General features: G+C 37.3%; 2 protein-coding genes across 4 annotated transcripts in view; one reads left to right on the forward strand and one right to left on the reverse strand.

Annotated features, from left to right (window-relative positions):
- Positions 1-112: 112 nt before the first annotated feature.
- Positions 113-9,350, reverse strand: cltb (clathrin, light chain B). 2 transcript variants are annotated; one of them, XM_022676323.2, is made up of 6 exons: positions 8,909-9,350; positions 6,766-6,815; positions 6,430-6,547; positions 5,691-5,802; positions 5,021-5,074; positions 113-2,848 (listed from the first exon to the last, which is right to left on the reverse strand). In XM_022676323.2, exons 1-6 carry the CDS (start codon positions 9,045-9,047, stop codon positions 2,677-2,679), a joined length of 645 nt encoding a protein of 214 aa, XP_022532044.1. In that variant the 5' UTR covers positions 9,048-9,350; the 3' UTR covers positions 113-2,676. The 2 variants fall into 2 exon arrangements, with proteins under 2 accessions (XP_022532044.1, XP_007245662.1); XM_007245600.4 differs by lacking the exon at positions 5,021-5,074 and having other exon boundaries at positions 8,909-9,343.
- Positions 9,351-11,422: 2,072 nt separating this feature from the next.
- Positions 11,423-13,118, forward strand: part of pdlim7 (PDZ and LIM domain 7) — a 392,569-nt gene continuing 390,873 nt past the window's right edge. The window contains exon 1 of one of the 2 annotated variants that reach the window (XM_022676290.2): positions 11,423-11,600. In XM_022676290.2, the coding sequence (XP_022532011.2) occupies positions 11,580-11,600 (21 nt within the window). In that variant the 5' untranslated portion in view covers positions 11,423-11,579. The remainder of the gene's footprint in view (positions 11,601-13,118) is intronic. The other variant, XM_022676283.2, reaches the window with a different exon arrangement.

Genomic DNA, 13,118 nt, shown 5'->3' on the forward strand with positions numbered 1-13,118 from the left:
TATGTACTTTTTTATGTTAAGTATACTTAAAAAAAATCAACTTAAACGCACTTTTCTTTTACAAGAACTATTTTGGTGTAAATTGAACTGAAAGAACACACAAATCTCACCATTCGAAAACACATTTTCATTTTTATTGAGTTGTACAATTCAGTATTGCATGGTCTGCACTTCTGGCCAGGCCGTGCACACCTTCATATGCAGTTAAAAGTATCAGAATTCAGTAACAGAACATTTCAGAAAGGCTTTCGTTACAATGCTCGGAAAAATCTACCAACTACCGTCTACTGAGAGTGATAAACAGCTCGAGATGACTGTCCAGACCTACATCAAGCCCGTGTTCATTAATGCTTCGAGGCCAAAAGTAGAACATGTCTGGAAAATCGTCCCAAGATTTTTTTTTTTGTTTTGTTTTTTATTTGTTTATTATTTTTTTAGTAGCGCAGTCAGGCATGGGCATACTGATGGACTCTTTGGCAGCCAGTCAACCACAATCTGTCAATTGAAAGGCAAGTAACAGTATTCAATCTGTTCAACGTGTAAAAAGGCCTCAAAGCTGTGAGATCAGGAACACTAACACATGCCAAACTAATCACATCTTCAAAGTGAGAAGAAGGTGATGTGTGAGATACTAACTAAGCCAAGTCAATCAAATCAGCTGCTACAGCTCAATCAAAAACAGAACTCTAATCAATACACAGGAGGTTAAAATGGCATAAACAAGACCACCAATGAATAAGCTTATAATGTTTGGAAATAATGTGTTAAACTGTTGAATATATGTGAGTTAAATGCTGCTTTGCTAAAATTGGCTAAGAAAACAGAAATTATACTGTATTCCTGAATATAATGGATATCCATATAAACATACAATCCAGCGACGATGATTGAAGAAGGGAAACAGGAGAACGGGTAAAATGTTGGGTTAAAAAGGTGTCTGCTTTCAAATCGAAAGGAAACGGCAAAAATTTGAACTGTCCAATAAAAATGGCCCGTTTATTTAATTCCGATTTACATTCTCAGCATTCAGCTGATGCCTTTACCCAGAGCAAATTTTAAAATGAAGTTAAACAGGTAGGAGAGTGTAGTCCTGTCCAAGGACTTTTATTTGTATAGTGTGACTTGAACCCTAGACTGGCACAGGGAAGATGGTGTTTTTATCCATCACAGTACATCAACCACCCAACAACAATTGTAGAAACTCTACTCCAACCACTGGAAAACCATTGGAGAAACTCTACTCCAACCACTGGAAAACCATTGGAGAAACTCTACTCCAACCACTGGAAAACCATTGTAGAAACTCTACTCCAACCACTGGAAAACCATTGGAGAAACTCTACTCCAACCACTGGAAAACCACTAAAGAAGCTCACCTCCGGCCAATGGACAGCTATTGGAGAAGTGTTACTCCAATTAATAGACAAATATTTAAGATGTGTTACTCAAATCAATGGACAAATATTGGATAAGCATTTCTTCAATCAATGGACAACTTTTGGAGTAGTGTTACTCCAACCAATGGACAACTATTGGAGAAGTTTTACTCCAGCCAATTAAAAAACAATTGGAAAAGCTCTACTTCGATTCATTGGATAACTATTAGAGTAGTGTTACTCCAATCAATGGAAAACTATTGGAGATGTGTTTCCCCAATCAATGGACTAATACTGGAGTAGCATTACTCAAATCAATGGACAAATATTGGAGAAGTGTTTCTCCAATCAATAGATGAATATTAGAGAAGTTGGAGAAGCATTTTTTTCAATCAAAGGACAAATATTGGCGACATGTTTTTCCAATCAATGGACAACTATTGGAGAAGCATTTCTCCAATCAATTAATCAACAATTATTGGAGAAGCGTTTGTCAAAAAATTGGACAGTTATTGGAGTAGTGTTACTCCAATCTATGGACAACTATTGGAGAAGTGTTTCTCCAATTCAATGAACAACCACTGGAGTAGTGTTACTCCAATCAATGGACAACAATTGGTAAAGTGTTCCTTCTTCCAATGGACAACCAATTGGAGAAGCTCAACAGTAAATACTGATCAATCGTTAGAGAAGTGCAACTCTGCTCTACACCAACCACAGAACAATCTCTGGAGAATCTCTACACCAACCACATTGGACATTTATTAGAGAAATGCTACTCCAACCATTGGAGAAGCTCTACGTCAACCATGGCCAACATTTGAAGCAGCATCTCTGCACCTACCACTGGACAACCATTAGAGAAGAGCAACTCCATCCATTTGGACAACTATTGGAGAAGCAGTACACCAACCATTCAAGACGCTCAACTCCAACCATTGGACAACCATTAGAGAAGTGCTACACCATCTGATCACCAAATGTAAACAGGGCTCTCTATGCTCTACAGTGGTTAAACCACTTTTTCCTCTACTTCCTACACTGGAGGCACATCATTCATTCTATCTATTATAAAAACAGGCAAACTTGGAAAAACTTGGAAAAACTTGGGAAGGCCTTGCGTTTGATTGGATACAGTAGAAACAGTGGGGTGTAACAGGCCCAAAACTTTAAATATACACCATACCCCTCAGGAGAGACTAATAAAATAAAACCAGAACAGTTAGTGAGTCTAATTGTACTAAAGTAAAGTGCGACAGGGAGAGGGAGGAAAGGCGAGATGCAGTGGAGGTACGAGGTCTTAGCGGACCAGAGGCGTCTGTTTGAGAGAAATGAGGACGGAGCGCATTCGGGACACGTCTTTAGTCTGGCGGCTCGTCTTGGGGTTGAAGTCGCACAGCCGGGCCACTTTCTCCCACTCGGAGCCGGGGCTGTCGTCATCACATTCCTTCAGGAAGGCATCTTCAGACGCTCTGCGGAGGAGGAGCATGAAGAACATTAGGATTAAGGAATGAGAGCCTTTTGATAGGAGCAGAGACATGCCATGCCAATGGTGCCATGAGATGAAATGAAAAAGGAATTGACACATACATGCCCCCCCTTAATATCCAATATTATTAGATAATTTGACTTATGTCTCATTTTACTGTCAGATACATGTTGATTATCTATATTTTAATATTTCCACACAATTATCTGAACTTTATACTCCTTGCATTTGAATAAAAATAGCCTCGTTACTCCTATTTCATTTCAGCTTGTTTTTATTCCATATCTTTGTTCAATATAACCCCTATCCAGATAAATCTCTTCTATATCCAGATCGAGTGAATTTAGTATTGGTTTATTGGTTTATACTGTGATCTATCACACCTGCACATCTTGTACGAGACTCGAGATAAACTCCAGTCCAACTAAGTTTCTTTAATATATTTACATTGTTCTGTATGTAAAATACACTCATTTTTAATAAAAGCATATATGCAGCTGAAACACTAAGGAACAGCCTAATGCATCCAAAATTATATTATCAACATTAACATTATAATATTTTAACATGATAGTCATTATGTCTTTTAGAAAAATGTGTTATAGGGGGGGGGGGGGGGGCACTAGTGCACTATAGGATTTTGTTCTTAATGGCTTTATTTTTTCCCCCTTACATTACTTTTACACTTTAAAAGTAGTTTTGAAGCCAGTACTTTTACACTTTTACTTAAAGAGTATCAAATTCTACAAAAGTATTTTATTAAACTGTAGTATCTATACTTCTATCTACAGAGTAATGAATGGAGATACTTTTCACACCTTTGTTTGGGATACGTGTCATTAACACGACCCTGACCAGGTAAAGTAAGGACTTGCTTTATGCTTAATGTCAATATATGTTTAAACAATAGATTTTTTATTTTTCCCGGGTGTCAGTGGTGCTAATGTCATGGCTGTTCGATGTATAATATCTTTTAAAATGAAAAACAATGTGGTATTTTCAAAAATGAGCAGTTTCAGAAACATTTTTTTCAAAATCTTGTAATAGATTGTAATAAGTCAATTCCTTTCAAACACATGATCACAAATATCTCTCCTAATGTGGGAAATATACACAAATGAATGAAGATGGCATACTGTACTGTTCTGAATATACAGTTCCTACAAATGACTTACAATAACTAATATCCCTGTGGATGAACACATGCACATTTAGCACATTCAACACATCCTGACTATGAATATATACACACTGGCAGTCATATCGGTCCCACACTGGTGCTCTGCATCTCGTTCTGATCTGTTTGTCCTGCCTGTTCACCTAAAGCCTAAACAACAACTGCTGGATGGTTCAACAAGAGCACCTGAGGTTCCACACTTATTATATTCTAACAATCATTACCAGTTTTGGACTGCTAGTGTGTATACAGTGGAAGAACACAGGAAGAATCCGCAAGAAGACGTCACACTCAACTAGCGATCTGATGCTAAAAGATTAAAGGAGAAATCGGGTGTAAAATGAGACTTGGGGTGAAATAAAACATGATAAAGAGTATGAACTTTATCATGTTTTACCATATAGGTATGTATGTGAGTAGTTTTTTTTGTTTAAGAAAAATAAAAAATAAGAGACCACTTAAAATTAAAACTATCTTTGTATTAACAGTGTTTTTAATAAACTACCTGAAGGTACTGTGTGTGTAAATATTATTTTTGATAAACTACCTGAAGGTACTGTGTGTATAAACAGTGTTTTTAAGAAACTACCTGAAGGTACTGTGTGTAAATATTATTTTTGATAAACTACCTGAAGGTACTGTGTGTATAAACAGTGTTTTTAATAAATTACCTGAAGGTACTGTGTGTATAAACAGTGTTTTTAATAAATTACCTGAAGGTACTGTGTGGATAAACAGTGTTTTTAATAAACTATATGTGCACTCTCTGAGTTCTCAGTGCCTTGTTTTAAATGTCAGGGTCCTCAGATTTCTACCAATGACGTGTGGAGCTATGTTAAGCTTGTTAATGGTGTAAAATAGTGAAATCTTTGCATAGGCATCGCTATGCCCCTTTTGCTAGCATCGCTAGCATTGTAATGTGTGATGAGCTTCTGCTGATTGGTCCTTCACAAGACGATAATACGACAGGGGACATACACAAAGCCTATCACATCAGAGTTGGGCTGTTTGTAGAAAGCCTTATCAGCAATCCTAGCGTGCATGAGGGCAAAAGATAGAAAGAAGACGGGAGAAGAGTGAGAAATAAACGGGTAAGGGAGAGAGAGAATCACAACATTGTTTCAGAAGAAGAGATTAAAAAGCACACAAACATGGTAGAGGTTAGTAAGCCATAAGAAACTCTCAGCAACCTTTTAATGACACCAAAAAAGAGAAATATTACATGAGAAATGGTGAGCTGTGCATTTATAAATTACACCTGGCATTAATGATCACAAGCCATCAAACCAAGCTAAACTGCTTGAATTTCTGCACCAGGAGTAAAGCAGCATAAGGTTAACCAAAAGCAGTGTGTAAGACTGGTGGAGGAGGAGAACATGATGCCAAGATGCATGAAAAAAACTGTGATTAATATAGTTTATATAATAAAAAAAAAACATGTTCATTTTACTCAAACCTATACCTATAAATAGCAAAAACTGTTTTCATTTCACCGGATTTATTTGTATTCTTAGGCGTTATACAGTGTATTTTATAGACATATCTCTGCTACAAGTGCTGTTTACGAAAATAAAAACAAAAAGAAAGACAGTTAAAGATAAGTACTATTCCTGGATTACTGAACGCAGGTGTATTTGGGTAGAAATACCTGTTGTTCACTTTGTTCTTCTCCATCTGTTCTTGCTGGTGCAGATTCCAGTCCACTAGTTCCTTCTTCGCTTTCTCCTTCCACTCAACTTCTGCTGCTTTAGAAGCTGAATCTGCAGAACAAAAAATAAACATTTCTTTTTGTGCTCTCTCGTTTTGTCTCTCTAGCTTTCTCCGAGTTTTAGTAAATTACACATACATTGCAGTTGTATGAATAAATGATATATTATGATCTATTACTGTCTTAATACCTATGTAATTACTGTATTGTTTGGACTATAAGGCGCATTTAATATCCTTTAGATTTCCCAAAAAAATTCAATTAGGTGCCCTTTATGTATGAATTCTACCAGTTAAAAATGCAGCATTTGCATTAGCATTAGCAGAACCGCAAGCTGATACCACCCTGGCTTATCAGAACACTGGATTCCTCAGTCTAGCGCTATTGGGCGGCATTTTACGTCCTGCTAGTGCTGCGGTTGGCGGCTAATGCTAATGCAGCTGCACCCAGCCTTATTGCTGGAGACACTTCACTGAAAACTCACCCTTAGACAAAATACTGGAAACCTAAGCTTACTGTAAATAAATGGAAACATGGCGACACCCTTATTCACTTCGATGTAGGAATCCTTACTAGTGTCGCTTATCCGGTATGTCTTATAGTCTGGAAAATACTGAACACTTTATTTACTAAAATTCTACTTTAATATACCTTTAAATAATTAAATAAATAAGTATACCTAGCTCCTCCAGCCTGGTCTTCTGCTCCTCCCGCCACTTGCGCAAGCTTTCAGGCTCCTGCCTCAGCTGGTCGACCTGGGCGATGGCTGCATAGCTGTCTGTTACTCCATTCGAGTCCTAAACCATTCATAAAACAGCATTAGAAAACATATATTGACCATCTATGGTGGTCACATTGTAAACATTGTAGATTTATACAGAGTATACTGATTTATACTGAGTAACCACACACAAACTACACACTTACAGCACAACAGCCTACAACATACAAATTATCTACCTTATCCAATATTCCATTTAATTAAAAAAAAGTAAATGACACCATAAAAACACACCTCAAACATGTCTCCGTTTACTGCTGCAGCAGGTGCTTCTCCAAACGCATCTGATTTAAGAAAAGAAGAGAGACAGACTGTAAAATCCTGTGAGTTCTGGTCTTGTTGAGCAACGCTTTTCGTATTTCCTCTCAGAAGAACTACTAGTAGAAGAGGAATGCTGTAAAACCTGCCCGGCTATATGACTGTTACTGAGTCCTATATGTAAACCAGAGATGAATGATCAGCTTGCTCATTCGGTGAGGTGGCAACAGACGTTATTTTAACAGAAGTTTAAAAGCTCAGGTGTACTACAGTAAGTAGTGTTAATATACCTTATATAAAAAGTGCTGAAAACACTGAAACCTAGTGGAATACACCAGCGGATATTCTACCAGGGACGTTGACAGTCCAGATGTATTACCCTAAATGATCATTACATTAGAACCTACCAGAATCTTACAGTAATTATGTTACCAAAAGTTTAACAGTAAAGATGTAATATACTAGTTAACTAACCAGGTAGAGAAACGCTCACAGCATTGGAATCTACCAGAACCTACCACTACCACCACTAAAGATACACTTAGTATATTCCACCTTAATTGGAGTTTAATGGAAACTGTCATTTCCATTGTCTTCACTAAACCTAAAAATGTTTTCTCTACAGCTCTGGAAAAAAAATTGAGACGAGTTTCTTTGATTTTTAGCAAATTGAAAACCTCTGGAATATAATCAAAAGGAAACCAAATTGAACTGCTTGAATTTTTGCAACAAGAGTGGCATAAAGTTATTCAAAAGCAGTGTGTAAAACTGTGATTAAGACCAGGATTATTGATTTCTGATTTTCTTTAAACTTTATGATTATAAATATGAAAGGCCTGAAAGCTTTGCTTATTTTTTGTTATTTCAGCCATTTCTCATTTTCTGTAAATAAATGCTCTGAATGACAATAAGTTAATTTGTAATTTGGGAGAAATGTTGTCTGTAGTTTATAGAATAAAACAATGTCCATTTTATTCAAACATAAACCTACACATAGCAAAATAAGACAAACTGATTCAGTAACTGAGGTGCTCTCTAAATTTTTTTCAGAGATGTATATATCCCATTAGTTTATACACACTTGTGTGCAATATTTTCAAGATTAATCAAGATTAACGAATCCTTTTTATTAAAATCACAGCTCAGAACAAAATAAAGTGTTCATAAATTTACAATAAATAGAAAAATAAATAGAGAAGCAGTATTAAAAGGAGAGAACGTCACAATTTTTATAAATTACATTTGTATCCAAGGTATCAAACTAATAATTTACTGCTAACTCACTCTGCAACAGCTTCATCCACCAGGCAGTCAGACTTCTCAACGCACAGAGACAGAACTGAACCCCCACCCCACCCACCACTCACCCAACACACTCGCACAAAACTAAACTGTACACCCCCCCCCCCCCCCCCTTTACACTCACAAAGAACTGAACTTCACCCACACACACACCCAGTCAGCACACAGAGGCTGACATGACTTTATTTGCTGCACTCTTAAAAACTATAAACTCTACCTCAGTAACTGCTGTGATTATATATGTTCTATATGTTACAGTATGTCACACATCTCTGCACCTTATCCTCACTATACACTTTATTATACCGTATCGGTACTGCACTGTCCTGACTTTAAATTGTCTCGTCTTTTGTATTTATTGTATTTATTGTTATTTAGTGTTATAATTTTATAATTTTATGTTGCACTGTCGTCACTCCTACACTTTATGTTGTCTATTGCTTGTGGTTCTATGTTGCACCATGGTTCCGGAGGAACGTAATTTCATCACACTGTGTACCTGTACTCAGATGTAATGACAATAAAAGCCTCTTGACTTGACTCTTGATTTGAACAGCTGGATGCTGTTTAGCGTTAGCATTAGCTTGCTAGCTTGTTTAGAAATTGGTTAATTGTTTTGTATTTTTTAAGCGCTTTTAAGGAGCCAATGTGTGTCTTGTTGGTGTTAAAACGTTAAAATCCTGTTTTCGCTTTATTATACCTTGTTAAATTAACTGTATCGCCTTGTCCAGACTCTTTTTATCTGTGTAGACTCTAATGTTAACAAGCTAAGCTAAGCTAACAGGCTAACACGCTATCACCCAGACAGACGACGTGCCTCCGCTCGGCCCCAGGCCGTCCGCCTCGCTCTCGATGCCGGCGATCTCGCTCTGCTGCTGCGCCAGGAAGGCCGCGGCCGGGTCCTCCTCAGCCTCGGCGCCGTTGGAGAAGCTGGAGAAGCCGAAGTCGTCGGCCATCTTCACCGCGGCGAAAACACCTGCTTTATTCCTCAGACCTCGGCCGGGCTCTCTTAGGCTCCAGCTGTGGCTTTGTTCAGGTTTAAACGCAGGAAAAACAAGTTAAATAAATATGTTGAAAAAAGAGTTGGTTTATCTCCTGAATCGAGCCGGACTCTTAAACCAGGTCAGCTGGAGGTTAATTCGTCCCTTTCGTCCCAGAAAAGCAGTAAAAACAGGGACGTGGAGGAGAGCCGAGGTCAGAACTCAGAGAGGAGAGTATAACTCTAACGCTGGGGCTGATTGTATGGTGTTGTGTCTCCATCTGCTGGAACAGACTGAACACACATACAGTACTTAACTAGTGGTAAACACACTCACCACAACCTTTATTGTTATTATTAGGAGTTTATCACTATGCTTTAAAGAGGCACTAAACCCTAAACCACGGTTTTTATTTATTTATTAAAAATTAAAATGTGTTACTCTGAAGTAATTAAACATGTCATTCCTGATTAAACATTTCCTAAATGTTCTTTATTGCAGTCATTTCGACATCTACAGCACCTTCTTATATTTAACTTTGCTAAAGGCAAGTATGATAATATCGCCCCCCTGGTGACGTCCAGAGGCACACTGCTCACTGCTCAGCCCAATTACCTCTTCCTTCTGCCCCGCCCCTAAACCCATACATCACTGCAGTGCCCCTCCCAAACTACCCCTACCATTTTTTTTTAGCATTTTTGAATCAGCCAAAATCAGCGGGTTCATGCTGCCTTCAAGTCCTCCTCGTAAATTCCTACTTTCGAGGTTGGAGTTCGTAATTACGACATGCGTTCAAGTGTTTTTTTTTTTTTTTTTTTGTCAGGTGAAAATGGACGGCATTAGGAAAATACTTTTGTTTATACTTTTGTTCTGTTTGGTCTGTAGAGTGTGTGTAGGGAACAGATAAACCTCAGCATAAAGTGTATAGTGTATGGGGAACACAAAAAAAGGAAAAAAAAAATCTGGGAATTTTTTTAACCTTTTTTACATGTGCTTGCATTGTAGGTGCATTCACTTTTAAAACTACTTTTTACTTAATTAATTCTGTAATTGAGGCCAATTTAAATAAAAATACAGAAGCAATTTACAAAATGGGGGGTTTTGTTTTATTTTATTCATTCATTTTTAGAAATTCATTTTAAATACTTTTGATAAAATTATTTACCTTCTCTGTTATGTGTTTATTGTGCCAATTAATTAGTATTGTGAAAAAGGTTTATATATTAAAAGACAGGTTTTCGTGGGGTTTCCTGATTCACTACGTGACTGTATGTGTGTAATACGTGTATAAGTGTGGCTTAGAAGTTCACAGTATAAAGGTGCACGACACACCTTGTTTTTTTACCCACCCGTTTACGCAAAGCCACGCCTCTGCAAACTTTTTAGCCAATAAGAGTGCGAGGCTATCAGCCCTCACACTCTTTCAGCACACTGGGGAGGATTGAGTTCTTATTTTAAATCCTAAATGGACTAATTTAAGGAAAAAAATCAGCTTTGGTTTTACACATAAAATATTGTCAATTAAGAATGTTTAATTCTATAAAGAGCCATATTTACAAAAGAAATATGAGTGTGGTGTGACAGTTAATATATAACTGTTGTACTGCCGTGTATATATTGCACATAGTTGCACAGTGAAAAAAGTGAAGCAAATAAGTAAAATAAGTATAAGTTAAAGGTTTCATATTTAAAGGTTTAAATAAGTGAATGTTAAGATTAATAACTAATATAAACTTTTTTATACAACAAAAATGATTATTTATGGAACAAAAAATGATTCTACTTGTGGCACTGATAAAAGTCCCTATTTTAAGATATTTGTCATTATGTAAGAAAATCATCTTCAAATGACTTAGTATATATAAAAATAATAGCCTAATATCTAAACATAATTTAATATTCCAAAAAAATGAGATAGCATCTAAACTAGTGAGATAGCTTCTAAAAATAATGAATTACTTTCTCAAAATAATGCCATAGCATCTAAAAAAAAGAGAATTTATCTCAAAACAATACATTAGTATCTCGAAATAATGAGATATCTAAAGATAGTAAAATAATGAGATACTAGCTAATCAAAACATTTTTTTTGTATCTCGAAATAAGGAAATATCATCTAAAAAATAATGTATTAGTATCTTAAATTAATGATAAATATTATCTAAACAGATAGCATTGTAGTGAACGCTGAGTACAAACTTTTAACCAATCAGAGAGCTAGGCTATCAACCGTCAAGGCCAGTCAGAGGCCCGCAGGGGCGGGACATGTCGGAAAACCGGTGGGGAAAAAAATAACGGCAAGCGGAGAGCGCCGCGTCACGCGCACACGTGGTGGATGACGTATCGGTGAGTCCTGCTAAAAGTGGTGGTAGAGGGAGAGCGCGCGCTGCTGAGCGGAGTTACCCGAACCTCCACCCCGCTGAACTACAGCCTGAACCCGGCTACACTACAGCTCCAGCCCCGCTACCCTACAGCCTCCACCCGCCGCCCGCCCGGAGCCTGATCACCATGTCCGGAGACACCAAGGAGGTAATTCATCACCAGCGCTGCAGATTCTTACTGAACCAGAAAACCATAACACTCAGAGCGGAGTTTAAAACAGCTTTAACAACACTAACACTGCGGACAATCACTAACCTACAGATTTATTTATCAACAACTGCCAGAAACATAGTTTTATACTCAAAACACATCCGATCCGAGTCAACACAAAGACTTCAGTAACTGTTATCACGTCTGAGTGAAGACCAAGACTTTCTATAGCCGAGTTTGAGTCAAGAACAAAACTGGGACACAAAAAGCCTGATTCAAGACTGAGGCTTTGAGTAGTTTAATTTTAGTCACAAACAAAGCTTTTGCTAGTTTCAATTTAGTCAAAACTGAGCCTTTTAGTAGTTTAATTTTAGTCAAGAACGCGACATATCAGATGTGGGTCACAACCAAGATTTTTACTAGTTTATTCTTCAGTCAAGACCAGGATTTTTTTTGTAGTTTAATTCAAGACCGAGACTTTGAGTAGTTGAATTTGAGTCAAGACTGAGTCTTTGAGTAATTAGTCTCTGAATCTAGACCTAGACTCATGGTTGTAGAGTCTGAGCCTAGACCGACACTCATGGTATAGAGTGTGAGTCTAGACCAAGACTCAAGGTTGTATAGTCTGGGTCTAGACCAAGACTCAAGGTTGTATAGTCTGGGTCTAGACCAAGACTCAAGGTTGTATAGTCTGGGTCTAGACCAAGACTCATGGTTGTAGAGTCTGAGTCAAGACCAAGATTTTGAGTTGTCGATTCAAATTCAAGACTGAGACCAGTACACATCAGATCTGAGTCAGGACCAAGACTTTCTATAGTTTTAGAGTTTGAAACAAAACTGGGAAACTAAAAGCCCGATTCAAGACTCTTTTAGGAGTTTAATTTTAGTCAAGAACAATACTTTTAGTAATTTAAATCAAGTCAAGACTAAGGGTTTTAGGAGTTTAATTTTAGTCAAGCACAATACTTTTAGTAATTTAAATCAAGTCAAGACCAAGACTTTGAATAGTTAAGTTTGAACCAAGACTGAGGCTTTGAGTATTCAGTCTGAGTCAATACTGAGACGGGGACGCATCAGATGCGAATCTAGACCAAGATTTTTACTAGTTGATTCTAGGATTTAAAGTTGTTTAATTTGATTCAAGACCAAGACTTTTAGTAGTATTACTACAGCACTACAATTTAGCTTTAAACTTTCCTACTGTATTTCTATCTGCTTTATGCTCTTCTTTCAGGCTTCTCTACCCACAAAACTTAAAAAAAATAAAAAATAATAACAGCTTTCAAGCTATTCATTAACAGTTTCATTCATTCATACAGCTGCTCATGCAGCAGTTTACACTGTGGCTGCTGCAGTGCTGTTGAACCTCTCGGGAAGTGGTCATTACCCTTAATTACGCTTCATTGTCATTATTCTTGGCAGCCAACATGTCATTACACGACCCCCATTAGTTTTTAGGAAGGTTTGAGTTTCTCTCAGCCTGAGACAAGCTTTTTCATCTGGTCTAAATCCCAA

Source organism: Astyanax mexicanus, chromosome 19, assembly GCF_023375975.1.
Source record: "Astyanax mexicanus isolate ESR-SI-001 chromosome 19, AstMex3_surface, whole genome shotgun sequence".
Taxonomy (NCBI): domain Eukaryota; kingdom Metazoa; phylum Chordata; class Actinopteri; order Characiformes; family Acestrorhamphidae; genus Astyanax; species Astyanax mexicanus.

Bases quoted from the DNA above. Each gene is read 5' to 3' on its own strand.
- cltb (XM_022676323.2), bottom strand. From the start codon at position 9,047: ATGGCCGACGACTTCGGCTTCTCCAGCTTCTCCAACGGCGCCGAGGCT. The intron at 6,548-6,765 runs GTGTGTTTTTAT...TGAATGGTTTAG, and splicing joins TAAACGGAGACATGTTTGAG to GACTCGAATGGAGTAACAGA. The intron at 5,803-6,429 runs GTATACTTATTT...TTTGTTCTGCAG, and splicing joins GACCAGGCTGGAGGAGCTAG to ATTCAGCTTCTAAAGCAGCA.